Source organism: Manacus vitellinus, unplaced genomic scaffold (genome assembly GCF_001715985.3).
Source record: "Manacus vitellinus isolate BGI_N305 unplaced genomic scaffold, ASM171598v3 scaffold_12_pilon, whole genome shotgun sequence".
In the NCBI taxonomy this organism is placed as follows: Eukaryota; Metazoa; Chordata; class Aves; order Passeriformes; family Pipridae; genus Manacus; species Manacus vitellinus.
In genome coordinates, this window is record NW_021938949.1 from 19602861 (window position 1) to 19629293 (window position 26433).

At 43.6% G+C, this 26433-nt stretch overlaps 1 protein-coding gene across 1 annotated transcript; it reads left to right on the forward strand.

Annotated features, from left to right (window-relative positions):
- The first annotated feature begins 35 nt into the window (after positions 1–35).
- GLYR1 (glyoxylate reductase 1 homolog) lies at positions 36–22505 on the forward strand. Its single transcript, XM_029957887.1, has 17 exons — positions 36–77; positions 237–303; positions 2254–2291; positions 3421–3500; positions 9535–9673; positions 10242–10484; positions 13590–13676; positions 14535–14591; positions 15664–15714; positions 15842–15915; positions 17706–17805; positions 18902–19012; positions 19317–19418; positions 20353–20515; positions 20916–21095; positions 21585–21709; positions 22072–22505. The coding sequence occupies exons 1-17, from the start codon at positions 36–38 to the stop codon at positions 22144–22146; spliced, it is 1734 nt and encodes a 577-aa protein (XP_029813747.1). The 3' UTR covers positions 22147–22505.
- The last annotated feature ends 3928 nt before the right edge of the window (positions 22506–26433 follow it).

The following is a 26433-nucleotide window of genomic DNA, read 5'->3' on the forward strand; positions in this document are numbered from 1 at the left end:
GCTGAGTTAGGCCTCGCCCCGCAAGGCAGTGGGCGATGCCGCCGCCGTTCACGCTGGGGAGGCGGCCGCCACTGACAGCCCGCCCGCCCACGTGACAGCTCGCCCTCCCGACGTGACAGCTCGCCCCTCCCACGTGACGGCCCGCACCGCCCACGTACGGCCCGCCCGGCCCACGTTAGACGGCCCGCCGCCCACGTGACGCCCCGCCCAATGGCGCGGTCCCCGCGTCCCGGCAGCACCCGCGCGCCCGGCGGTGTCCGGTAAGATGGCGGGCCGTTGAGTCTGAGCTCGGAGATCTGGTGTGTGAGTGGCGGCCCGGCCCGTCCGGGCGCGTTGCCCGCGCGGCGAGCACCGAGGCGGGCGGGATGGGCACCTTTCGCGGATGAGGCTGCTGCGGCGGCGGAGGAGACGCAGGGGGGCGGCGGAGGAGACGCAGCGGGCGCGGCGGGGCTGTGCCGGCCCGGAGACGGCGCGCCCGGAGGTTGGGCCGGGCGCCCTGGGCGCCGTCAGCCGGCGCCGCGGGGGACCTCCGGGAAACGCTGCCGACAGGGCGGGCTGGAGGCTGAGCGGTGGGGCCGCTGCGGTCCCGGTGTCGCCGGGCGCCGTCCCGCGGCCGGTGTCTCAAAGGGGCGGCGGGAGGCGGCCCGGGAACACCGGACTGGGCTGGGCCGGCGCCGAAGGCTGCCGGGGACGTCGCATGGAGGAAGGAAGCTGTGTAGGATAGAGGGGTGAGGGGAGCGGAACGGAGGGGCGATCGCTGCGAGGCTCGGTCGGAAGCACGGGCTCACCTCCCAAGGGAGGCGAGAAGGAACAGGGGTTAGTCAGGAGGTGTTTCGGGAGAACCATGACACCGTTTCTTGGCAGTGCTTTAATGAACCAACACAACAATATCCTGGAAAACAGCGTTTCTTTGTAGGTTGGGGTGTCCCCGTGGGAGCCCCCGGAAGCCATTTCCCCTTTTCACTCCGATCTTACTCTCAGACTGTCAGATCTGTGATCTTTTTGTTTCCTGGTCGGGAGACCTGAGCATTCCATGATTAAGTGGCTCTGCTGTGCTGAATGGGCCAGGTTGTCCTACCAGGGCTCCAAGAAGTAGTTAATTCCCAACACACAAGTGCATGCATCTGTATTTATATCCCAGGCTGTGACAACTGCAGCTTCTCATCTGAAAAACTGGCAGTGCTGGGAAGTTGTCTAATTTGTATGGCAAAGTAAGTAAAGATTGCTTACTTTTAGCAAATCTCCTTTTTTCAGATGAGAATTTGAGGAGTGACTGCTGTTAGTGTTGGAATGCAGACTATCCTGCTTTAGTTTTGTACATGGCAGCCCAGGCAGGTGCTGTCCCTGGAACTGTCACAGGGAACTTTAACAATCAGACAGCAGCAGCAGAAAGGGTTTGCTGGATGTCTCATTTGGTACAAGAGTGTGTGAGACACGATCACGGTTCCTGGCAGCACTCCTGCCTGCCTGTGGTTGCTGAGTCCATCTCGAGGGGCTGCTGTGCCACTGGCTGAGAGGTTTTGTGTCAGGGCCCCACAGGTTCTTTGCCAGTCTCTTGCAAGACAGTGACTGACGAGGTTTTGTGAGCACTGCAGCCCGAGTTAGTGACAAGGGTGAAATGAGGATAAAGCTGCCGTGCTAAGACTGATGTATCTTCCTTCTCTGTAAGTATTTTTAGTATTGTCTAGTTTTCGTAATGGAGACCTTTGGAAATGTAGGAAGGAAACTTTTGTGCTTTTTTTTAATGGCTCTTCATATCTTTAGCACATTTCACTGTGGTGGTGAGCACCTGAAGAAGGTGGTAGTGGAACACCTGCTGGGAGAATCCTGTGAGAACGCAGAACCTCAGCTCTCTGAGCTGGGAGTCAATGGCTGCTCTGCTCACAGACTGCTCTGGACAGGTGGATAGAAGTTCCCAACCTGAACTTTGCTCTGATTGCATGCATCAGTGCTTTTATCCAGCTCCTTGTGAAGGAATCTCCACTCTTAGAGTGCTGCAGTTCCTGTTACTCTTGTGTGTTGCAGGCAGCAGCTGTGCTGCTGCTCTTCTCTTCAGTTCTGACAGTGAAGTGAGGTCAGACTGTTCAGAGCCTGCATTAGGTGCATATGTCAGTCTTGTGTCCTGCCTTGCACAGAAGGTTTTGACTGCAAGTTGTAACTCCTAATATATAAAGTATGAGATAATGTGAAAAGGCAGATACTGGAATAGGTTTTTTGTCTAGTTCTAGTGCCTAATACTTTCTTTTTTATCTAGGGGGAAGCTGGGTCGTTATCCTCCATGGCCAGGAAAGGTGAGGTTTGTTTGTTTTTATTGTTGCTTTCTTAGTTTTTGGTGGTTTTTATTTGTTTGCTTGCTTTTGCATTTTCCTTCAGTGTAGGGAAAGCTTTGCCTGAAGGCATTTCAGTTGTTGATTAATGCTGGTTTTCTTATTTATTTGTTTTTTAATCACACACCCCACAAATCTAAACTTTGAACCAGGCTTTATTTGATCTAGAAGTTCAGCCTGTCACTAACAGCTGGTAATTCAGATGGAATAAAAAGCGACAGAGAGCCAGCTCTGGAGCTCTAGAACTGATTGTGTTTCCCAGATTTAGTTATTTAATCACTGTCACTTTCTGTAAGACTGGTTTTTTTCCTTCCATAGTAAGTTGGTTAACTATACTGTGTTTAATAATAGAAATTAGGAGTCTGGCTTCTCAAGATACTGTTAGAGCTATGATTTTTGAGTACTAATTCTGGGGGTAGTGAGTAGTTAAACTTTCTCTTTTGGTTAAGCTGGGTTTTTTTCTGGTGAAAGATTAAAAATAATTGAATGTTATGTACCATTTCTATTATTTCTACTTCTCTGAAAGAACTTTCTTATATTTTTGGTGTCAGTGTGAGGGCTAGGCATGCTGAGGTAACAGCATGAGTCTGGGAAAAAGCTTGTCAATTTGGCTGACAGTCATAAACGTTTGGTTACTGGATCAAGTTAACACCAGATTCCTCTACAGGTGTCACCTGTGTAACTGAATGACAGCTTTTCTCTTTACTAATATTTTAAACTTGATAAGCAATGTATTCTGGGAATGTATTCTGGGAGGAAAGACAAAGTTTAAATTTAAATTTCAAAGGTTACGTGAGTGGAGCAAACTTTTATTCGTGCCTTTGTCTTTAATTTTACAAAAGGTGACCAGCTTATCTATTGGGGCTGGGGAGTAGAAAACTCCACTCGGAATGCAGTCTCTGCTGCAACATTCCCATGTCCAAGGAAATACTTGAGTTACATATTTACTTGAAAAAGTTATAGCAGATTCCAGTTCTCTTCCTAGTCAGATTAAAAAAAAAAATCTACAATAGCTGTAAGACAGGACAGTAGAATCACAGAGTATAAATCTATCATTATGTGCTTTTTAACTTTCACTTCTAATCACCTTCAGATTGTTAATCCACCTAAAGATCTGAAGAAACCTCGTGGAAAAAAGTGCTTCTTTGTGAAGTTTTTTGGAACAGAAGATCAGTATGTACCTGCTTGTTTTCATCAGGGGAAAACACCATTAAGTGGATCTTTTGTGGAAGAACTATTTATTAACACAGTGCAATGCAGCTTCTTAAAGGATTATCTTTGAACCACACAGAAAAAAACATTCAACTATTATTGCATGCTACAGCTGCTCATAGGGGTGTATGAAGACTGAAAAGACTTACATAGTCAGGTCAGGATTTGAGTTGCTGCTGTGAGGGCAAGTCCTTGATAGCTTGCCATTTTTAGGGGAGTAAATGTGATGTGACTGGGTTAGATTTTAGCATGTAGCCATGTATGAGAAAGGTACAGCTCCGAGTATGCTTTTTTTTTCCTGCCAGAGGAATAAAATTAACTGTATAATTGCCATTTGTGAAAGAATATACTGTCCTACCTGGTAACCAAAAACATTCTTGCTGTTCTTGGGGAAGTCTTTACAGTACAGGAAAGCCAAAACTGTTGTAGACTTCCTTTTTGCAAGGCAGAGTTTATTAAGTTCAAATGTGTACAAAATCGTAGTTGTCTTAAATAATTGCAAACTAGGGAGAAAAAAACAACAAAAAAAAGCCTGAAACTGAAAATTATTTTGCTCATTTTTCAGTTTTCCTCTTTATTTTCTGCTATTTCACATTAAGTCATGCAATAAAGAAGGAAATTGCAAATATCTATGGAAGACTAGAGAACCCTTTACTTTTTGGAAAAAAAGGTAACAAGAACTGAGACCATTTAATGAATGTTTTTTAAGGAAATTATTTTTGACCACTAGGTTATTTTTGCTTCGTACTTAAAAATATATTTCCATTAAGAACTGAGGTCTAAACTGGATGGAGTAGAAGTGAATGCTGCATGCAAAAGGGAACTTTTGGATCTCTAGTTACTTGAGGCAGGTGACAGTTGATTTGAGGGCAGAGAAGGTTTTTTGGTGATGTTATTAAACATGGTTGTTTGAGCTAGTAAGTTCTGAAAGTTGAGGAGATAGACTATTTCTGTCCTGATTGTTCTTGATTCTTGTATTTCACATTATTGAATCAAATACAGATTTTTTTTTTTTGTATTAAGACAAGTTTGGGAAAAGTGGTCAAATGTCTGGGGTACTGTAGCTGAGATTAACAACGTGATTGCAAATGAAGAGTTCAGAGCTGCAAAATAATCAGGATTTATTACAGGATTCTAGAGCTCTGGCTGGGGCAAATCCAGTCATCTGGCACGGTAAGGTAGTGTGGTTGTTGTAGTGTCACCCCCTCCCCCCATCTCCAGCTTGTGAAATTTAATCATTTCCTGCTAGATAATCATGAATTAGAAATTTGCTTGCTTTGACTGGTATACCCTACCTGAAAATTAAATAGAAATAAATGCCACCCCTTTTCTTTTAAAATAATGTTGATAGAGAGAAGAGAGAGAAGCTTCTGTGCCTTTTCTGTCCTGACTTGGAACTTCAAAAGGCTGTGCTGGTTAGAACTGTAGTGTTCTAACCAGTGTGCTGCTTGGGAAAGTCTTCATGTTTGAACATAATCAGCAAACCAAATCAGGAGAAATTTAAATGATTTTGCTTAAAATGTGAGCTGTTTGGAAGTAAAAATGGGGGTGCATGTTTGTGAGCAGAGCAGAGGGGTCAATAAAAACATACCGATGAGTTTGGTAGTGGTTTTTGTGTAGTGTACCGGTTTTGGTTATTTGTGACATTCTTGCTAGTTTAGGATACAGCACAGAGGAAATGCGTTTTCCTTCTCCTGCAAATAGAATACTGGGATGTACTGACCCAGTGCAGTGCTTCAGTGACTTAGGAGAGTAGATTAACTGGATGGCTGTGAGTAGTTTTGGCCCAAGACACACAAGTGAGAGCATGAGTGCATTCAGACTGTGCTCCAAGTCCTGGCTATTGATATATTTTCTGCTGAGCTCTGTGCTCCATATGCTTGTTATGTTGGTGGTGTTAGTTGCTTCTGTGACTTTCAAAGTAAAGTTTTTCTGGAAGGTTAGGGTTCTCTACCCATGGAAGCAGATTTTCCTTGTGATTAAACTGAAGTAAATACACATGTGCTTTACCACAGTGAAAGCCACCTCAAAATTCATAGTAGTGATGTAATATCCATGTCTGGATCTAAGCAATTGCCTTAATTGTGATGCACACACTCATGTAATGTCTCTTTATTACTTTGTACTCCAAACTGGTAAGGAGATTTTTCTAGTCTGCCTTGGAGTTTTTTTTCTGAGTGTCTCTTCCCCTTCCCATCCTCCTCCCTCTTTATATATTCCCTTACAGCCAAATGGACTTGCAAGTCCGTATATCAAAGTCTTAACAGGAAGTTGGAGCACCCCAACTCACAACCTTTTTGAAGCATCAGTGCAAAACTAAATGTGGTGGGGTCAAGGGGCACTTCCTGACTTAATATATCAAGACAAAAATGGAGGAAGCTTGCAATCCAAGATAAGTGTAGTGATCTGCAGCCTTTTTCCATCAAGCACAGTGATTTTAGCACAGCACTCGTTGCCTTCCCATCCTCCATGTCCTCTTGGGATGCAAGCACCTACCCTTTTCTTCTGGCACTCTTCTCCCTGGTTTTCAAAGAGAGAGAAATTTCAGGATGTAGTCTTTCTAAAATGTTCTTTCAGGTCTGACATCAGGAAACACTTGCTTAAAGTTGACCATACGCCTTGGCAGCCTGAGGAGTCCCAGGGATAGTCTGAAGCTGATGGAGGGGGTGAGCTCGTGTTCCTGGTGTTTGTCAGGGAGACACATTATCCCATGTTGAGCTCTGTGTTGCTATAGCAGAGCCAGCTGGAACATTGTTAGACATCTCTGCAGGCACAGTGCCATGGCTGGAAATCACTGTAGTCAAAACTCTTCCGCCCCTTACCGAGGAGGTATTTTATTGCACAAATTTGAAAAATATAATACTTAATTTCTTTCAGTATTGCCCTCCTTCTTGTTTTCTTCTGCTAAGTAGCCTCTCTTTTATTCTTATTTAGTTGTTTTTGTGTTTTTTTTTCCTAGAAGTTTACATATAAAATTCCAGAGTTCAGTTATTTGAGTTATTTTACTGATGAAGGTTGGGACATTTTCTTTTAACTGAAGGAAACCGATCTTAATTCGTCTTGTGTGCTCACACACTGGGCTTGTAAATAATCAAGCAATTTTCTTTTGACTTTCAGAACTGGTTGTGTTAGCATTTAGTGTGGGCACTTAAAGTGTTACAGTCTAAAGTGATGAATTTTTCCCCAGACTGTTGTAAGTAATAGAAATTTGGAGATACAGTGCCACTGTTTTCCAGCCCTAACTATAAGATTTGCAAAAAGTGAGTATTGGTGGATATTCCTCCATCTCATTTCTCCAGTTTATCATTAGGAGTTGGTATCTTTAGGCAGGAAGAGACTGGCTGGAACGATGACGTTTTTAATGTCTCCATGTCTGTGCCGATATCTCTGTATCACTGTTTCTGTGCAGCTCCAGGTCACAGTCATACTTGCCTCTTCTTATTATAAGTTTTGATTTTGTTCATATTTACATGTGTAGTGTTTTTGGAGAGGATGAGGAACAGCGTGGAGAAATGAATAGAGAAACCCATTGCTAATGGGTATCTTCATTAGATCTTTTCACTTTCCATGTAGCCCATTCTGTACAGATACCTGGTGACTGTGCAGTGATATGAACACAATTTCATCTTAAATATGACATCTTCAGAGATGTCACTAATGTTTTTCTCAGGTATTGATTCATTGCTGAGTCAGAAGAGAAATAGTAGCTCCTTTTATGTGTAGTATCCTTTATCTAAATATCGGCCTTCATTGGCCTTGAGGGTACTGAGATCTTGTGTATAAACATGAATGATTTTGTTTGGTGGAAAGTTCTTTTGTTTTCAAGTGTTTGAAACACTGCATGTAGTTGCTTTATGGATATCTGATGTCCAAAGACACATTCATCTCTTATAGGAGGTTGTCCAGGTAGGTGATGCACCAAGAATAAACTGGAAAGGAAAAGACTGATTTTTTTTTTTTTTTAATTTATTTTTAATTGAGGCAATATTTAAGATTGTTTTTCACTTACTAGTTTGAGCTTTCTAATTCTTTGTCCTGGTGGATCACAAGTACCAAAATGCACCTTCGAAGACTGGAACCAAAAAGCTTTGCGCTTCAGGCTTTCTCCAGATCAAAAGGAAAAGGAACGAGAAAGGAAGCCAGTGAACATGTGCAGTGAGGAGGGATAGGATGAGCAGAAACCTAAGAGAATGCCTTGAAAGAAAGAAGTTATTTTTGTTTAGAAATTTAATCTTGCAGCAACATTTAACATGCTTTTTTGTTTTATAATGTGCTCCAGAATTTTGTTACCTTTATATACGTAATGAAAGGCTTCTCATGAACTGATGCTGTGTGGTATCTAGGGGTGTTTGTCCCTGTGTGTCACACAGGCAGGCTTTACAGTGGGAGGGAATTTTAAATTGTCTTTGACAGTGATGTCTGGGCAGCTGAGAGGGATTCCCTGAGTAGCTGCTGAATGCCGGCTCTAGTCTGGAATGGAATGATTTGACTTGTATTACATTATGTCAGTTCTTATGAAGACGATGTAAAGTGAGTGAAAGGATTCAGCTTTGCATGCAGGAACACTGGTTTCTGTGGAAAGAGTGCTGACATTTTCCAGTCAGTTCTAGTAGGAGGTCTCCTCTCTGCAAATGTGACCCAAAAATTTTGTTTACTTTAAGCAAGTTGATTCCTGACTACAATCGATGGCTAATGCAAGATCCAGCAAAATATTATTATTATTTAACATTTTCACCTTCATGTTTGCTTTAACTGTATGACATGGTGCTTACAGTGTCTGAAACAGCAGCTATTAAATCACTTCACTTCTAGCAGGAGCTGGACTGCACTGGAGAATACTTAAAACCTGTAATCGTGGCTAGTCAGTGTAACATAGGGATGTCTGGGGATGAGAGAAAATCTGATTGCCCCATTTTTGCTGTGTGCTAAGAAACTGCGATGGCCATTCTAGCTCAGGAAAAGGTTTTTAAAACTTAAAACAGTTCTGTTTTCAGTAGGATGGAAATAGCTTTGTAACAGTGTGGCTGATAAGCCTGGGCTTGAATCTGGAGAGGGAGAAAGGTTGATTTAATCTCTGAAAGTCATAAGGGATTCAGGCATCAAGGGAAGCAAAGATATTCCCCTAAGCTGAAGTGAAAGAGTGGTCAAAGTGCTTGTTTGCCTAAAGGAAAGTGGAGTTGTCACCCTGTACTTGACAACTTAACCATTTGGTAAATGTCAAGAATTTGTATTTAGCAGGAGTGGAAACAGGGAAATAATTTGATTTTCCTCACAGTACTCCAGTCAGGTTAATACTCTGCTACCGTACCAGTCAGTTTATCTTAAAATATCAGCAGTGAAGAAAACAGTTCTTTTTCCTCAAAAACAAGAACGTTGCTTTCATGCAGAGTATCAGGGTACATCAGAGATATGTTCAATGATGAGATGTGGCTTTTGCAACTCATTTTGTTTGTGGTCAGCCCTATTGTGAGATGCAGAATTTTGAGGGATTTTTTCCTACACTTTTTTTAGACACTTTCATGCACAGTATATTTTAGCCAGGGGTTGATGGCTGAGAATTGTTATGTAGACTTTGCTTTGAACAACCCCTGGAGCAGATTCATGTTATTCATGGCTACTTCACATGGAGGTGTGGGAGTGTGGGTGTTCCTCCTGGTGAAACAAGAGCAGTCACTGGGCTCCATTGTTCTAAACACGGCCTGTGATCACATCCAAAAGTTGTCTTGCAGATAGAGAATATGACTGATGTTTAGAGTGGGGCACGGCTAGAATGAGAGGAGATAAAACTTAAAAAGAAACAAAGTTAAAGTGCCAGAAGAAAGTTCTCAGTGAATGCAGAAATAGCAACCTCTGAGGCTGTAAGATAGCAAGTGAGTTTGGGCTGCTGTCATCAGTGGTTCTGGGGAAAGAAAGTGTATCTATGTGTTTCTGAAAGTGGGATGATTGTGAAAGCTGCTGTTTGGAGAATATAACTAACTTCTTTTTTTGTTTCAAGTGCTTGGATCAAAGTGGAACAGCTGAAGCCTTATCACGCTCACAAAGAGGAAATGATCAAGATTAACAAGGGTAAGCGCTTCCAGCAAGCTGTGGATGCTGTAGAGGAGTTTCTTAGAAAAACCAAAGGCAAGGACCAGGTGAGTGGGTTCTTTTTCACTGTATGCATCAAAGTAGGTCTTGGCATGAACAATGGTTAGATGCGTTTTTATGTGAAAGGAGTTTGTTGCCTCTGGCAAGTTGAGAGTGGTTTTGTTTTCCTTCCTTTGGTTTTTGGGTTTATTTCTTATCCTCTCTTCTTCCCCATTTAATCTTGTTTGGTGGGGAAAAATGTTTTGTTAAACTGCTGGAGAAACTGAAGTGGCTAATTGATTTGCTTGTGGTAAATCAGTCTTAAATCTTGGAATAGAATTTGATATCTACTAATCTTGATTTTAGTATGTTGGAAGTGCGCACTCTGCCAGTAAGTCTACAGGTGGCCTGTTCTGTTACGTACTTTCTTAAACTGGTGTGTTTTTGCAGGAGAACTAACCAGGAACTTCACTCACTGATTCCAAAGGACTAGGAGAGATCTAGTTTTCAAGTTACTGTGCTGTTGTTTTGCTTGATAGTAATCGGCACAGGGTCCTTCACATCCTTGGTTTTGCATGAAAGTCATTCCATCTCTTCTCTTCTTTCCTTACCATCTTCTATTCTGTAATCTCTCAGGCGTCTTCCCATAACTCCACTGAAGAGAAGAATCGGCGTAATTCCAGTGAAGAAAGAGGCAAGCAATCCGCTGGTGAAGAGAAACGCAAGGCCAGTTTGTCTGAAGGAAAGGTGAAGAAGGGCACAGGGGAAGGAAAAAAGAGGGTCTCTTCTGTCTCATCAGAGAGAGGATCAAAGTCACCCTTGAAAAGAGCCCAGGATCAGAGCCCCCGAAAGCGGGGGCGTCCGCCCAAGGATGAGAAGGTTTGTGTTGTGCATGTCCGCCAGTGCCCATGGACTTGGCAGCTGGACTTGAGGGCTGACTGGCACCTTGACTAACAGGCCAGCAGGAAGAGTCAGTTCAGTATCCCTTTTTTTTTTTAAAGATATTCCATATTGCTCCTCCTAGACCATTTGGCTGCCTGATACCTTTGGCAAGCACATTGTTGATTCTTCCTGTGATTTTTACCCGTTAGTTACTGTGAGTGGCTCTTTGAGAGGGCCTTGAAAGCTGTATCATGAGACTTTTCATCTTGCCATCCTTTGAGTTCAGTTTGTGTGGTAAGGATTAGTGAAGAGATATTGGTCTTCATCTGATTCTTGACTTCTCTCATCTCATCTGTTTCCTATGATCAGGTGATTAGTAGTCAGTCCATTTCACCCTCAGGACTTACAGAGGCTGAAGTATTCTTAGGGGGTAGAGCTTAAAGAAGAAACTTGTAGCCTGGGAAATCCACCAGAAGAATTAAAAGTATTCATTTCAGCTTCTATGCTACAGGGTATGTTTCCATCCTCCATTATAAAGGTCTGACCTTGGAGCATTATTATTTTATCCCCATTACTTCCCTGATACTTCTGGATGTTGTACCAGCAGTGATAGCAACCAATACTTTTTGTCTACCCTCATCTAGAGTTCTAGCCTTTTTTTTTTTGTGGAACTCGTGGTTATGGTCTAGATCTTCCTTTTCCAAATGGATATTTATTTTGGTGGATTATTACGAGGCATATGCTCCATCAGAGACTACACCTGAAGATGACTGGGAGACTTCAGCTGATACACCATGCAGCAGCCTGCTTGCTCACCTGTGCTTCAGAGGGATCACATTGTGCTTCACAGTCTTTGCTTTCGGTGCACGTCAGGATGCAAGTCAAGATGGTGGTCTTGGCTCTCCAGAACTATGAATGGATTGGCCTTTGCTGATTGAACAGCAAACTCTTTCTTGATGTGATAAAATGAAGCTGATCATCTCAGATATTAGCTGTGAAGGAATCATAGAATAGAGTCACAGCATATCCTGATTTGGAAGGGATACACAAGGATCATCTAGTCCAACTCCTAAGGAGTTGAAGGAAATACTGGCTCTTTTTTAGAGCCAGCGTCTGTGAAATCAGACTGCACAACAGAGCCCATCAGTTTCTACTTCTGAGGGGAGTTGGAGGAAAGGAGGAATGGATGCATGTATGTGAATTCTGACTAATAATTACTGAACTTGTGACTTGACTGATCCGGAAAAATGCTTCACTGGTGACATAACTTTAACTTTTCTAAGTGTCTTCCTATAAGCATGTTGTGTCTCCACATAATTCTGTTACTATAAGCAACAGGGCCTTTTTTTTCACTTGCAAAGTGCTGCTGTGTCTTTGAGCTAACTTCATTCCAAAATCCATCAAAACTAATGGCTGGGAGAATTCTGGTTGTGCTGACACATTGTATGCCTAAGTTTTACTGTGTTAGCTACCTCAGGCCTTCGGAGTGCTTTGAGTGAGTTGTGGTAGTAGGCATTATTTTACTGGCACATGGCAGTGCCAGTTTTTAAACTTACCACTTTTAAAAGTTTTTAAACTTACCACTTTTAAACTTACCAGTGCCAGGTTTTAAACTTACCACAAAGGGGTGGCCAGCTGTGTGATAAGTGCCTGGCCACAGACAGGGAAAATAAGCAGGGTAAGGTAGGAAAGTAAGCCTTATAGCTTCTGGGAAGTGACAATTAAAGAAATTGCCATGAAAATATAACAAGGCTGCCTTAATACTGCTTTTCAGCCTATGACAATTTTAAAATCTTGTCTTCTTGCCTGGTTCTCATAAGTTCCCCACGTTCTTTACCCTTAGGGTAGAAAACATTAATGTCATTATCCTGAATTAATACAGTGCTGGGATTTGTTTGTTTTGTTTTTTTTTTTTCCTGTCACAGTCCAAATTTTGGCTTTCCAAGCAATAAGGATGCATAAAATTCAAGAATCCAGTTGTTGCCCAGGTGTGCTCTATCTAGAAAGACTCTGTAGCCATAGATGATCATCCACATACTCTTATTTTTAAGCTTATATGAATATTTTCAAAGGACCAACAGAAATTCTTAGGCATCAAGGCATTCAATTGCTTTACCAATTGAAACAGCAGTGTGCTGTCTAAGAGAATTTTAGTATGCAGGACTCTACCTAGACACTTTTAAGTTTGTAGTCTGATGTCTACGTTGTCCTTGCTAACACTTGGACAGTCGCATCGATCCGGATTACCTCCAGGAGTCTTGCTCTGACCTTTTTTTACAAACAGTGCTCTTCTCTTGTGCTTCTGTGTGGACATTAAGGTATATTTTGCATTTTCAGGAAGTAATTTTGGAGGGGAGATAATGGGATTTCATTTCTGCACCCTCATTTCAGGAAGACAGCACATACTGTGCAGGAGTCCTGCACATTCTCTTCATGTAACATAAAGACCTGTGTGTCTATAGCGCATGTCTGTGACCGATTTCAACCTGTATGTCTTGGGGAAATAAAAGATAAATTTTAATCTGCTCAGCAGTGAAAGCCTCAATGTGTTAAGTACTATCATGAACTACAAACCAGGACCTGTTGAGTGGATGGGACAGCCCACATACAGTTTGTTTCACAGATTCTGCAGACTTAAGCACATGTGGCTGTCGGACTTTTACTTTGAAGGTTCTCCTGATAACAGGTAGGCTATTCTTTTGTGACAGGGCAGGATTAGAAGAGTTTAGACTTCTACTTGTAATGATGTTCTTCACCCATTTGTTAAGCTTTTTGCATTCCACAAGAGGAAAATACTGGATCAAGTGTGTTCGTTTGCTTCTCTGCTCATTGCATGAGCGCACAAGTGCAATGATTCCTCTTAGGTATGAAGAATGGACTCTCCAGAAGCCATAACTGTGTTGAATTCCTTCATTGGCAGTTCGTATTTTCCTCACCTCACCTGTGTTGATAATACACTGAACACTTATGGGAAGGCCCGTGAAATGGAAGGTGTTGGTAGTGCTTTCAGAACTCTGTATGTGTGCTCGTATGATCAACGTACTGTGGCCAACCCCTGAGCCAGGTTGTAATCTCTTTCTAATCCTCCTTCTGTCTCCTCAGGACCTCACAATTCCAGAATCAAGTACAGTGAAGAGAGTGATGACTGGAACAGTAGCTGGATTTAAATGGCCACCAAGTGTCAGTGAGGTGAGAAGCTTTACAACACGGAAGATCTAGGAACCAAGTTTGGTTCTCAGAGCCTTGTGTGTGGCTGTAAAACAGCAAGATCTTATCTTCCTTGCGTCAGAACATTCTGCACAGAACATAGCTGGACAATATCCCAGGTAGTTCAGAAGTATGCTGGGATTCACACTTAACTTGCTGTACTCATTTTTGCACTTCTTGTTTCAAAACTATTTCTTGGACTGAATTCCCAAATTGGAGGTAATGTGGATAGTGTCTCCCTGACTTGGTACTCTCATATGGGGTGGTTTCATTTGATTTTCTTCATAAGCAGCTTTGAAAAACTGTCAGTTTTGCGCATAAATAAGTGACCAGCAAAGCAGAGTAAGAGCAACTTGACTCCAGGCTACTGTATACGATGCTCACTGGAGAGGTAAAGTACCTGGGCCTGCACTCCTCGTTGCTGTTAGTAGGGTTTGCCTGGCATGTGGCATTGCTGTGTGTAACCTCCAGCCAGTTCCCAGACTGCTGTTCTAAGGAGTTCCTTGAAAGCTGGAAAATAAATGTTTTCATTCCCCTGGGAGGGGAAGAAGCGGGATATGAATTTTCTTCCTCCCATATTACTCTTGCTCATATACTTCTCTGATTTTCCTACAGATGTCCAAAAATGAGGAATTTGGTTTGAATGGCTTGGGTTTTGAGAATGAAACACAGTGTAAACTGCTTAATTGAAACAGGCTGCTTCATTTTATATTTTTATATTTTATATTTTCCACCTTAAACTATTGTTCTCATGCAGCTTGGGAGAGCAAGGGAATTGTGCTGTTGTTGCTCAGTGACTTTCTGGGAATGCTCCTGAGGCTGTACTTGCTCTCTTTGTAGCCCGCGAAGGACAGTGATCCACACTTTCATCACTTCCTGCTGAGCCAGACAGAGAAGGTGAGGATTTGGCAGACAGGATCATGCTCCTGGTCTGTCTAGCTTGGCATCCTGCCCTTTGCTGGGGCTGAGTACAAGGAGTATGCGAAAAGAGCTCCAGAATTCTGTTTTTTGAGGGCTAGTGGCAATTAGATTGCAATCTTGTAGTTCAATTACTTTCCAACCTTAAGGTTTAGAGTGGTTTAGCATTGAGTACAGTGAATAGTTTTAAGTAATTAAAGATCATGTAGCACCAGGTTTTGACAGATCTATTGTAATAAAGTCTGTAGAATGAAGATTGGTGGGCAGGAAAAGCTGTTTTTCTGTTTGAGAATCGTGCTGTTTGATTGTTTTTGATGGCTGTCCAGTCAGTTTCCTCATCTGGATGGGCTTGTCAACTCACTGAACGTTGCAGGAGAATTTCCAGAACTAGAAAAGCTCTTTGTAAGATATAGCAAATTTATCTCCCAAGAGTCAGAAGCCTTGCAGGATTTTATATTCAGCAGTGAACATCAGGAGGAAAAGGAAAGATCAATTTAATGTAAAATTAAATTGATTTATATCTCGCTGAGGATCTGGGCAGAGCTAGAAGGCTTAAGAGCTGCTAACAGTTTTAATCTAGACAAGCTCACAGTAAGCAGCATGGGAAGGAGCAACCTTTGTTTGTAGAAAGCCACGTGCCTTCTCATGTTAACCAGAAGGTTTTGCTTCCACTGCTGCAGAGACATGGTGAGCATAGATGTGAGGTTGCTCCATGGCAGGATTCAGAGAGCTAAATGTGGGAGCAGGGATGCCCTGCATTTTGGGGTCTCCAGAGCAACCTGTCATAGGACCTACAGAAGGGAGTTTGCAGGACCTCTGTTAGAAGACAGGCTGAATTGCTGGGGTAGGGTGGGAAAGGATGACCTAATATGTTGCAATAGGGTTTTGGTTCTATTTTTTCCCCTTCAGGGAAGCCCCAGAGTTGTCTTGCTTTGCAGATGGTGGTGGGTGGGTGGGCTGCCTGTTCCTATGGAACAAGGATATGATCTGTTTGCTCAGCAGAGCAAGTCAGCACTGTCCTTCTCCTGAATGCTTTGTCTTCTCTATACAGCCAGCTGTCTGCTATCAAGCCATCACAAAGAAGCTGAAGGTTTGTGAAGAGGTAAGGCAAATCTTGGTTTTGATGGATTTTCCCTATTGTTATGAGGCCTTGCAGTTCCTCCAGAGCTGTGCATTATATTTTTTTATTATTTTTTTCCCCCTCTTTCCACCCCACCCCACTCCCCCAGGAGACAGGATCCACCTCCATCCAGGCAGCAGACAGCACAGCAGTCAATGGCAGCATCACGCCTACAGACAAAAAGTAAGATCTCCAACACACTTCAGCCATTTCCCTTTCCCTCCTTCACAGCTCACACATGCAGCCACTGTCCAGCTGGTCACTGCGAATGAATAAACCTAACATTTCCCTCCAACTACACATCTCCTCTGTCCTTGTGTGAAACTGATCTAGGGGCAAGGGGGAGGGAGGCAGCTAAAAACAAAGGGGACTGTACAGTACAAAACTCAGAATAAATTGTGTCCTGGATACATCTGCAATTTGGGGTGTTTCTACAGTTGCCCTATGCACAAGGTCCTACTGCAGGGTGTTAGCAGCAGTATTCCTGAGTGTTACATGAGGTAGGAAGATAAAAGGGGATCTGTCACCAGTAGTGCCTTGCAGTTGACTGGGGTTGTTTAATCACTCTCTTGGGCATGCAGAAGACAAGAGGAAGAGGGAGGTGTGTTCTCCCATCACAAGACCTTTGCTGTGTAGCACGTGAGCTTTCTGGTTTCTTTTAAACACCCCCTTTCTCCGTCATAGAGTGAGAGAAGCCCAAATTGAGCTTCCTGTTTCACTCTGTAACTTCCGCTCCGTTCAAATTGAGTTCAGGCCACTCCTGCTGTTTGCCGTTGGGGCTGCTCTCATGGGATGTCAGTTCTCACCTGTACTCCAGGGGAACCAAAATAACAATGAAGCTGTTCAGGTAAAACAGTCTCTCAGGAAAGTGTGGCTCAGAGGTGGGTTCGGAAAGGAGTATCAAAGCTGGTCTAGAGACTTGAGAATAGGTGGACCTTGTTTTGGCTGCATAGGGAGCCTGTGGTGACTTGCTCTGCCTTGTCTGAATTAGTTTGCTTGAAGAAAAGGCAGCATGGCTAACTGAGAAAGGACAAGGTGGTTTGTGAAAGCTACAGAGCAACTGCTAATTCTGCAGAGGTAACTGGGGGATTGCCACGTAGATTTCATTGTGAAGTTACATCAGACATGTAGCTCAGTGCTTTGAAATCTCTCCTAGAGCTGTGGGTTTTGCAGGAAGCTGCATGATGGATAAAAGGGTCCTTGCAGCAATATCTGCAAAGGAATTCTTGCTGCAGGTGACTGTAAGGATGGAACTTGTTGGCACATTGTCTTTTTCTCGAATGAGGGGAGCAAAACTCTTTCCGGCTTGGGGGTGGAGTAGGAGGGGGAAGGCAGCTGCTGTCTGGGACTCATTGTGACCTGCACTAGCCTAATACTTCCTTTCTTCCTGTTTGAAATCACAGCTGTAGAGCAGGGACTAGATCTTGGGTCTGTGCATGATGCTTACCCCAGTAGTCCTTGCTGGGCTTTATTAAAATAAATATTGTAATGTATCATTCAGTTATATAAACAAGCATTGTATGTGTGACAACTTTAAAACCAGAAAATTAGAGAAGCACCTGCTGATCTCTAAATGTTCCCTTTAACTTCAGTGAGGCAATGGCTGGCAACAGAAAGCACACAAACAGCAATTTTAATAAAACAAACAAAAAACCACAAACCCAACCCCCCAAAAAACCAAAAAGAGCCCAGATCACTCAAACCTTTAATATTTATGTGATCTTCTAAAGTTAGGGTGAAGACTTTCTCCAGGAAATTGTTAGGGATGCTTGGTAAGCAAAATAAATCCCAGCTTGATTTTAAAGCTCAGTATCTGCCCATTCTAGCTTTGGCTGCACTGGAACATGTTTGGGGATTATTTTTTTTTTTTTTTGCTGGTGATGCTCCAGAGTTTGCTCTTCATTATATTCAACACCAGGAGAGATGAACACCTATTGCTTTCTCTTGCATTCACGTTTATCTCTACCCCTCAGGATAGGATTTCTGGGCCTTGGCCTGATGGGAAGTGGCATTGTCTCCAACTTGCTGAAGATGGGTCACACTGTCACTGTCTGGAACAGGACTGCTGAGAAGGTAGGCATGTGCCTGAACCTTTCTTAAACATGCATTTAGTTCCCCCTGTAGCTTAGGGAGGCCTGAGGTCATCTGTCATTGGTGCCTGGGAGAGGATGCCAAAGAAACACAAGGATGCACTTGCTACCTTGTTCTGTTCCTGTTTCCTAGGTGCTTGTCGGTGGGCACTTGTGACCAGGTAAAGTTGTGGGCTGTTCTCGTATGGTCACTTTACGTGACCAGTCCCACCCCACTGCCATTTTGTACGAGAGCAGAGAGTTGTCAGAAAAATTAAACCCTTGTATATGAGTTGAGAATTGGGATGTAATATGTCTCTGGAAATACTGCTGATGTGAATATCCAGTGTTACGCCAAAAAGGCCAGGTATGGGGAGTTATCCCAGGAGAGGTGTGGTAAGATGCGCTGCTCAACCGCAGCTTTGTCTACATCCATTTTTGCACTAACAAGGGTTCTGTTGGAAACCTGCTGTGTCAGCAGACCAGGATGAGAAGGGTTTTATGGGGGCATTCAAAGTGAAGATGGAGCTTATATTGCACTTACATTCTTGACAGTGTTACTCTTTGTAGTGGAGGAGGAAAAGTAGGTAACTGGGGGAGATGTGGTACTTGGATGATGCTGTGCGATATTGAAGCAGGAAGGGCCCTGTAGTTACTTAGTTAAAAGGGTTTAAAAGATTTATCTTTTTTTAGTAGTAAAACATGACTGGTATGAGGGGATAAGGTAAGAAGGAGCTAAGATTTGAAGCAGCAGGCTGCTGAAACACATCAGTCTCAGCTGTGCATATTCCTGTTTAGTGTCCAGTAACACATTTTTCTCTGTTCTTTTTCCAGTTTTTTTCCTTAATCTCTCTTCCCAAACCCACAACATTCTTATCGTTTCACTTAAGTGTTTTCTTTCAAAGTTCTTCACCTGGGGTTTCAGAAAAGTTCTGTGTGTGTGTGGACAAAGCAAGGGAAGATGACCAAGTTGCTGTGTAATTAACATGCCTGACTCTTTCAGAGTTGTGTCCAGCAGCGGGGTTTGTTTCAGCAAAATGCGAAGAACCCATTTGCTCTGTACTTAATTTTTCTTACCTTTGGATTTGTGCCTTTTGCAGTGTGATTTGTTCATCCAGGAGGGTGCACGGCTGGGAAGAACCCCTGCTGAAGTTGTCTCCACATGTGACATCACCTTTGCCTGCGTTTCAGATCCAAAAGCAGCAAAGGATGTAAGGATTAGCTCTTATTTTACCTCCGCTGGTTAGACTATGGGATGCAGTCACTGAATGCCAGTTCTGATTCCTGCTAACCACAGCAGCCTGGGTAATTGTAGATGCTGAATAGTGCAGCTGTGTAAAAATAAATGTCCAAACAGAAATCATACTTTTTAAAAACCAACCCTTTGAGGACAGGTTCTGATTCCCTTCTGGTGGTCTGCCACTGCAGTGCCAGGCTCACCTGACTTCCTGTCCTGCAGGATTGGGGTTTCTTTGCAGACACCCTATTGCTTTACCGCTCTTCTGTTCTCCACAGCTGGTGCTTGGTCCGAGTGGAGTGTTGCAGGGGATTCGCCCGGGGAAGTGTTATGTGGATATGTCCACCGTGGATGCAGACACAGTCACAGAGCTGGCCCAGGTAATCACTGAACTGAGCCTCTTAACACCTGTGATTCAGAAGCAGTTCGTGTTGCTTCAGGCAGTTTATTACCTGTTGGACTTCTTTTGGGAGACTCTCAAGTTCCAGGCAAATTAGACAAAATAACGTGTCAAATCTTGACCAGCAAACAGAGTTGGATGAGATGTTCCCTGGTGATACCAGCAAACCTGTAGATTTGGCAGGTCTGTTAGCTGGCATCAAGTGTAAACAGACAGACAAATTTTGATCCCTTAAGAGATATTTATAGCCAGATTGGTATTCTGTGGCAAACTGGATGGTAAAGCCCTGTCTGGATTAATAAATGTTAGTTAAATTGATAGAATGCATAACCTCCTTAGTTAAAATGTTCTGGGAAGAAAGAATGCCCTCACGTTTCATTCTGTAGAAATATTATTATCATAGAGAGGATTTCTGTAGAAGTGTTCTGATTACTTCTGCTGTGGTATCGGATGTGTTGGTGATGCAGTAGTGCGTAGCATCAATTTGGAGAATAAAAATCATACGTATTAGTAAACCTCTGGCTGAAGAGATCTGTCAAATGCCTTTCCTCTCTGGGGAAAAGAGGGAAAATACCCCAGTGGTCAATCTTCTGATACTCCCACACCACATGTACACCTTCAGCACTGGTCCCTTGTCCGGTACAGGGTGCCATGGCTAAAGCATGTCAGTTCAGCTGTTTAAAACATGCACAATAGTGATGGATGCAGGAAGGTCTTGCTGGAGTGTGAGGGCAACTTTTGGTCTTAAGTACCCTTTATAGGATACAGTGCATCATGTGTTAGTGCTTTCCTCTCCTGGTTATATGTTAGAGCTGTTTGTTCTGCTTTAAAATTCTGTCCTCAGGAGCAGGAATGCTTTAAGTGGTGTTCCTGCTGCTGTCCATGCACAGCTAAACGGAGATGCTCTTTTCCAGGTGATAGTGTCCCGGGGTGGTCGCTTTCTGGAAGCACCAGTCTCAGGAAACCAGCAGCTCTCTAATGATGGGATGCTTGTGATCCTGGCAGCTGGTGACAGGGGTTTATATGAGGACTGCAGCAGCTGTTTCCAAGCCATGGGGAAGACCTCTTTTTTCCTAGGTAATTGAAACACAAAGGGCCTGACAGCAGTTTCTTAGTTCCTTCCAGCAAGGGGTCTGAGGCGGATATGTGATTTGTTTCTTGTCTCCTTGGGCAATGTGGGAAATTGGCCTGCTCCTCTGGAACTTGGCCAGTTTCAGAGCCTGCAGGCTAAGGTTTCTTTTTTGAATACTGTCTCAGTTTAGAGGATCTGTGATGCTTTTGGTTTTAAATCATACTTTGTTACGATTTCTCCATTCCTTTGAGTGCTTGAAAAATGAGAACCTTTTCTGAAATCTTTCAGGGGAAGCTGCTGAGTGCTTGATGCAAAGAGTCTAGTGGTGTTACTGCTATGTGGGCTGGGGGAGCAGGGCTGCTGTTTCTCTTCTGGAGGAATCTCAATGATATTTTTCACTCCCAGGTGAGGTAGGCAATGCTGCCAAGATGATGCTGATTGTGAACATGGTCCAAGGCAGCTTCATGGCAACAATAGCAGAAGGACTGACTTTGGCTCAAGTGACTGGCCAGTCCCAGCAGACCCTTCTGGATATCCTCAATCAGGGACAACTTGCCAGCATCTTCCTGGACCAGAAGTGCCAAAGTAAAGTTCTCTTATATTGTTTTATTATAGGGCATTTGTTACAACCTAGCAGCATTTCAGCTAGTGGCAGAAAGGGAGAAATAAGTGTCCCATCTTCATCAGTTTGGGATTATGGTTATTTTAAGCATTTTGGAGATGCAGAACTGAGTTCCGTTCCTTCCCCTTCATAGCCAGGGCTACTGAGAATATGAATTAGGACTGCCTAGGGCTTGACTTAGGATTTCATTGGGGCAGGGTAGCAGGTGAAATGGAGGGTAGGCTGCTTAGAAATCTGAGGTCACTTTGTCAGTGGGCGATAGTGACATCATCTCCTGCAGCCAGATGATGTCGCTATTGACATCATAGTGTAGATAGAGAGTAGAGAAACAGGAGAGCTAAAAGTAGTGATCAGCAAGGGAAAGGGAGATGGGTATTGAATTTCAGCCCTTCGCAACATGGGCTTGGCTTACTTTTGTTATGCTTACTTTTTGCATGCGTTCCTCTCAACAGATATCTTACAAGGAAACTTTAAACCTGATTTCTACCTGAAATACATACAGAAGGATCTTAGATTAGCTATTGCACTGGGCGATTCTGTCAACCACCCAACTCCCATGGCAGCTGCTGCCAACGAGGTAAGAGTTGTCCAATGTTCAGACATATGTTCTTCATCTATTCAGCAGAGCAATTTGTCCACAAGAGATGCAAATCTGAGAATTACATAATCTCTAATACAAGGAAACAATGATTGAAATATATTTTGACTAGGGTGACACTGGATTTGTTTTGATTGTAGAAGCCCTTAGAATGTCACATCAGGAAACACAGATGGCCTCAACAAGACCTGCAGATCAGAATCATTCTGATCTGCACTGCTCTGATTACTTGACATACTGTGCAGTTCTCTGATTGCAGTGACCAACAAGGGAATTTTTCTGCTGGGGAAAGGCTTCACTTAAGTGCAGGCTCTGATCCTTTTCTGATTTCTGTTCTCTAGGTCTATAAACGAGCAAAAGCATTGGACCAATCCGACAACGACATGTCTGCAGTGTACAGGGCCTACATCCATTAGGCTGCACCCTTCTTACTGTTCATACGATGATTATTGATTAATATTATTATGATACTGGGTTTTAACTCTGGACCAGTCCATCTCTGTCTTTCCATTTCCTTTTATACACAGACTTTGAGACCTGCCACCAAGGCAGCTGCTGCGGTGAGCCTTCCCCTGTGGCAGGAGGGGGGGAGGAGGGGGCTCAGATTGTTGCAGTCTAATTAGAAAAATCCATGCCATGCACTGACAAGTCATGGGACGGAACAGCGGCGATTGTTCAGAAGCTCTGAGGCAACTCTGCCAGAAACCTGCTGCTTGGCTGCTTTTATTTTCCTCTTTTTTTTTTTTTTTTGCTTGTCCAAGATGCTGTTTCTAACAACCCCTTTTCTCCTTTTGCTGTGAAATAATGTGTATGTTGGACTCTCTGCATCAAGGAGACAGATGACAAACAGCCCATCTGTCTGTGAATATCACTCAAGTCCTTGGTCCCAAGTAAGGTGAGGAGCGTTCCTGTTAATTGGCACTGTTAGAGAACAGAACACCTCCCATGGAGGAGAAGGGCAGTTCCAGAGGGTAATGGAGGTTGCATGCAACACTGTCATGATTCTATTCTTTTTTAACTTCCACCTCCCCAGCACCTTGATGGAGGAATTCCTGTACTGTTAAAGACAACACATTGAATCCATGTCTTCCCCTGTACAGACAGCTATAGCTTAGGGAACACAAACTGTTCTGAAAATGGGAGAATGCCAGTGTCAATGAGCCTCCTAAAAGGCTAATCACAGCCCATCCAAGACAGATTGGAGAGCAACATGTTTGCATAGAAAACTGCAGGAGAAGCACAGAGCCGAAAACTGGGCTAGTGATTTTACTTGCTCCTGGCCTTAGCTTATGTTCTGCTACTTCTTGCTTTTTTTTTTTTAACCCTTGTAGTCCCTAATTACAAAGGTGTCTTGGATTATAGCACTGTCATAAGCAGAGTGATGAGTCTGAAAGGGGCGACAAGAATGATCCAAGAGGTTAAGAATCCTGAGCTCCTTTCCACGGTCTCTGGCCTTTGCATGGTTGTTACATCTCTCAGCCTGTTTGCCCATCTGTAAAGGTGGGTGATGATTACCTACCTCATAGGGATACTTTTGTGTACTGACTAGTGATCTTTATACATGTCAGATTTTCCATACATGTTCTTAGTGTTCCTTCTCTGGGTACAAAGTAGCACAGCATGAGCCTTTTCCCTGAAACTGTGACTTTGCTTGTGGACAGATACCAACTTCTAGAAAGAACAGTAACTGAAATGGGGAAGGGAAAGACCACTGCTGAGCTTTAGTTTAGAAATGGGTGACATGAACTGCACAGATGCCAAGGCTAGAGATCAGAGATGCTCTCACTGTTGATAGCAGAGCAGCCAAGAGTCCAAAGGATGCCTGTCTCTCCAAATGTGCAGGGTGGGTTTTTTTTTTTTGTTTGTTTTTTAAATTCTTAGCCTTTTAGAAGTGTTCTTGCGTTTTAGATTTTAGAGTTAGAAAAATGCCAAGTGAGAAACTTTTGGCCAAAATCACTTCTCAGTGGCACAGTCTCCTTCCTTCCTTGGGCTGGGATTCTGAAAGGAAAAGGAACAGATTCAAATTAGGCTGAGTTCCTTTAAATCCCCAAGGTCTGCCCCTACCCCTTTTTTTTTTTTTTTTTATTCCTAGGAATTTAATGGCTGTGTAAGGAAATTTCCCCTGGATTAGAATTTCCTCCCAATCCTGCTTTGTGCAGTGTATGCGTATGGTTCAGGGGCACCTTGTTAAGAAACAGAGTATCAGATACTCATTTTGAATCACAACATCTAATGCCTCATGCTCTAAATGTTACTTTGAGTATTTCACCTCCTGTGATCTCTGTTCTTTTTGGGCTCATGCTGTGTTCTGCATTACTTATGTCCTATGGTGAACACCTGGCAACAGAGCTGTCAGACCTCACTGCCCGTTGGTCAGTGTGTGTGAGCGATGCTAGTTGTACATCCGTGTTCCTTTGGCAGTGCCGCTGCCGTCCTGCATGTAGGTATTCATGTTAAAAGGCACAGAAATGTGCCCAGGATAAGCAGCCATTGACCTGCTTTGACACACTGCGCTTCCCCATCCACATCTCCGCTGTTTAGCACCTGAAGTCCTTGGTTAAACATGCCACAGTTAGGAAATCACTCAAACGGATTATGCGTTGAGGGCATCTGGGGGAAATTGTGGGTTTGCAGGTAGGAGATGAGACTACAGATTTTAGAGTGGAAAATTTTTGCAAGGAAGAGGGAGGTACTGTCTCAGGTGCAATTGAGAGTGAACTGTGCCGAGCCAGTGCAGCAGCATCCCCTATGTGTCCCTGCCCTTTTGGGCCAGAGTGAAGGTGAATGGGTCTGAGCAAAGGTAATGGAGGATCTTCTTCTCTGTTACTTTGTGGTGCCTCTGGATACAGTGAGAATGCAAAAGGAGCTCTCAAGTCCTGTGACAGATGTTTCATAGTGAATTCCAAGAACCGGTCCCTAGGCAGCTCACTACTGCAGGGTTTGTTTTCCAGAAATACTGCAGTTCCCAGAATGGAGATGATTATTTTTGTGGGAGTGGTGGGTACGGACTAATTCAACACTGTAATTTGTCCTGGGAAGGTCTGACTGCAGCTTTGAGCTGATGTCCAGTGAGAGTGGCTGTAGAGTGGCTTTGGTGCTGCCTGGCCAGCTGTACAGTCACAGGTGTGCCAGGGAGGAGCAGAAGGAGACCAAGAGCTTTGATGTGGCTGTGAAGTGAGGAGGAGGGATGGAAGTGGGGAAAACCAGACTGTTCCAGATGCCAGTTGAGATTGCTGTCAGTCTCAGTCGGATTCTTGTATTTATGTCTGTGGCTTCTGAACATGGATCTCAATGTTTCCTAGACCTGAGATTTGGGGGAGGGGAGTGGGGGAAGCAGTGGATTGAGAGATGCTCTAATAAAACTAGCTAGTCAATGTTGTCTTAATATTGTTGACAATTCTGTAAAGTTTCTTTTTATGAGGATTTGTTTTAGCAATTTGCTTTCTTTTGACTCCCTCCTTTTTAAAGAGAAAATGTGACACTTGTGAAAAGCTTGTAAGAAAAGCAACTTCCTTTTTCCTCGATGATAGATCCTATAGTTCATTAAGGTTGTGAATTTTTATTTTCTTGCCTTGTTTTTAATTAATATTTGTCATTCAGAATAGGATGTGTGAAAATGTTTAAATGGCAAAACAGAGGTTTTTTTGTTTGTTGGTTTTTTGTTTTGTTTTGTTTTTTTTTTTTTGGTGCAATTAACAAAGCTACTGGCAAAAAGAATAAAACCTTTCTTGGTAACACAATGTTCTTGTGACACTTTCTAAAGCCTGTCAGAGTTGTCTTGAGGCATTAAGGAAATATGTGTGTTCCACAGAATATTAGAAACTCAGAGCTGCTGAGAAACCACAGTGTTCCAAAGAGCGCTTTGACAATTGCTGAAGCCTGGAACTGTCAGTGAGGCATTGCAGAGGATGAGTTTGGATTAATTCCAGCCTCCGTGTGCAGAGGGCTCCATGCAGCTGGGATGAGAGGAGGATGCTTAGTTTTAATGTTCTGGTGTTGATGACAACTTGTGTAAGTGATGGGCTGGGGTATCCATCCTTCTGACATTTGGGGTTTTTTGAACACTAAGTCTTATGATCAGCCTGGTCTAGTGGAAGGGGCGTGGAACGAGACTAGCGATAAGGTCCCTCAACCCAAACTATTCCATGATTCTGTGAACACTAACTCAGCAGTGGGTTGGGCATTCCAAGACACGATCCCTCAAGTGAAGTCTTTGCAAGCTCTGGAATACTGTTTGTGGATAATCGGGCAGCTTTTGCAGTTGGACGGCTGCAGCTGTTCCTGCCGAGGCACGAGGGGCTGGTGCTCACGCCAGTGGGCTCCAGGTACAGGAGTTACAGGTGCCCAAGGAACCACTCCCTCTAGAGCACTGCCACTAGAAGTAACGCAGAACGTGACAAAGTCGAGAGCTGTGCTTGCAGCAGGAACTGGTGCTGTTGGAAGCTTTCCCTGCTCCGGGAATGAAGGATCATTTCCACGAGGGGCCGATCCGATGAAGGCTCTGTGTGCGTGGCCCCCTCGCTCCCGCTCGAACCCGCCGATCTCACTGCCAGGATAAATGTATTTGTGTTGAGAAGAGGCGAGGAGACGTGCACGTTTTCACGCATTCCTGAGGATTCTTACGCGCCGCTCGGTTTGATCCCCGCGTTCGGCCGGGGCCGGGGCTGTGAGGGGCCATTGCCGTGAGGCGCCATGGGCGGGGC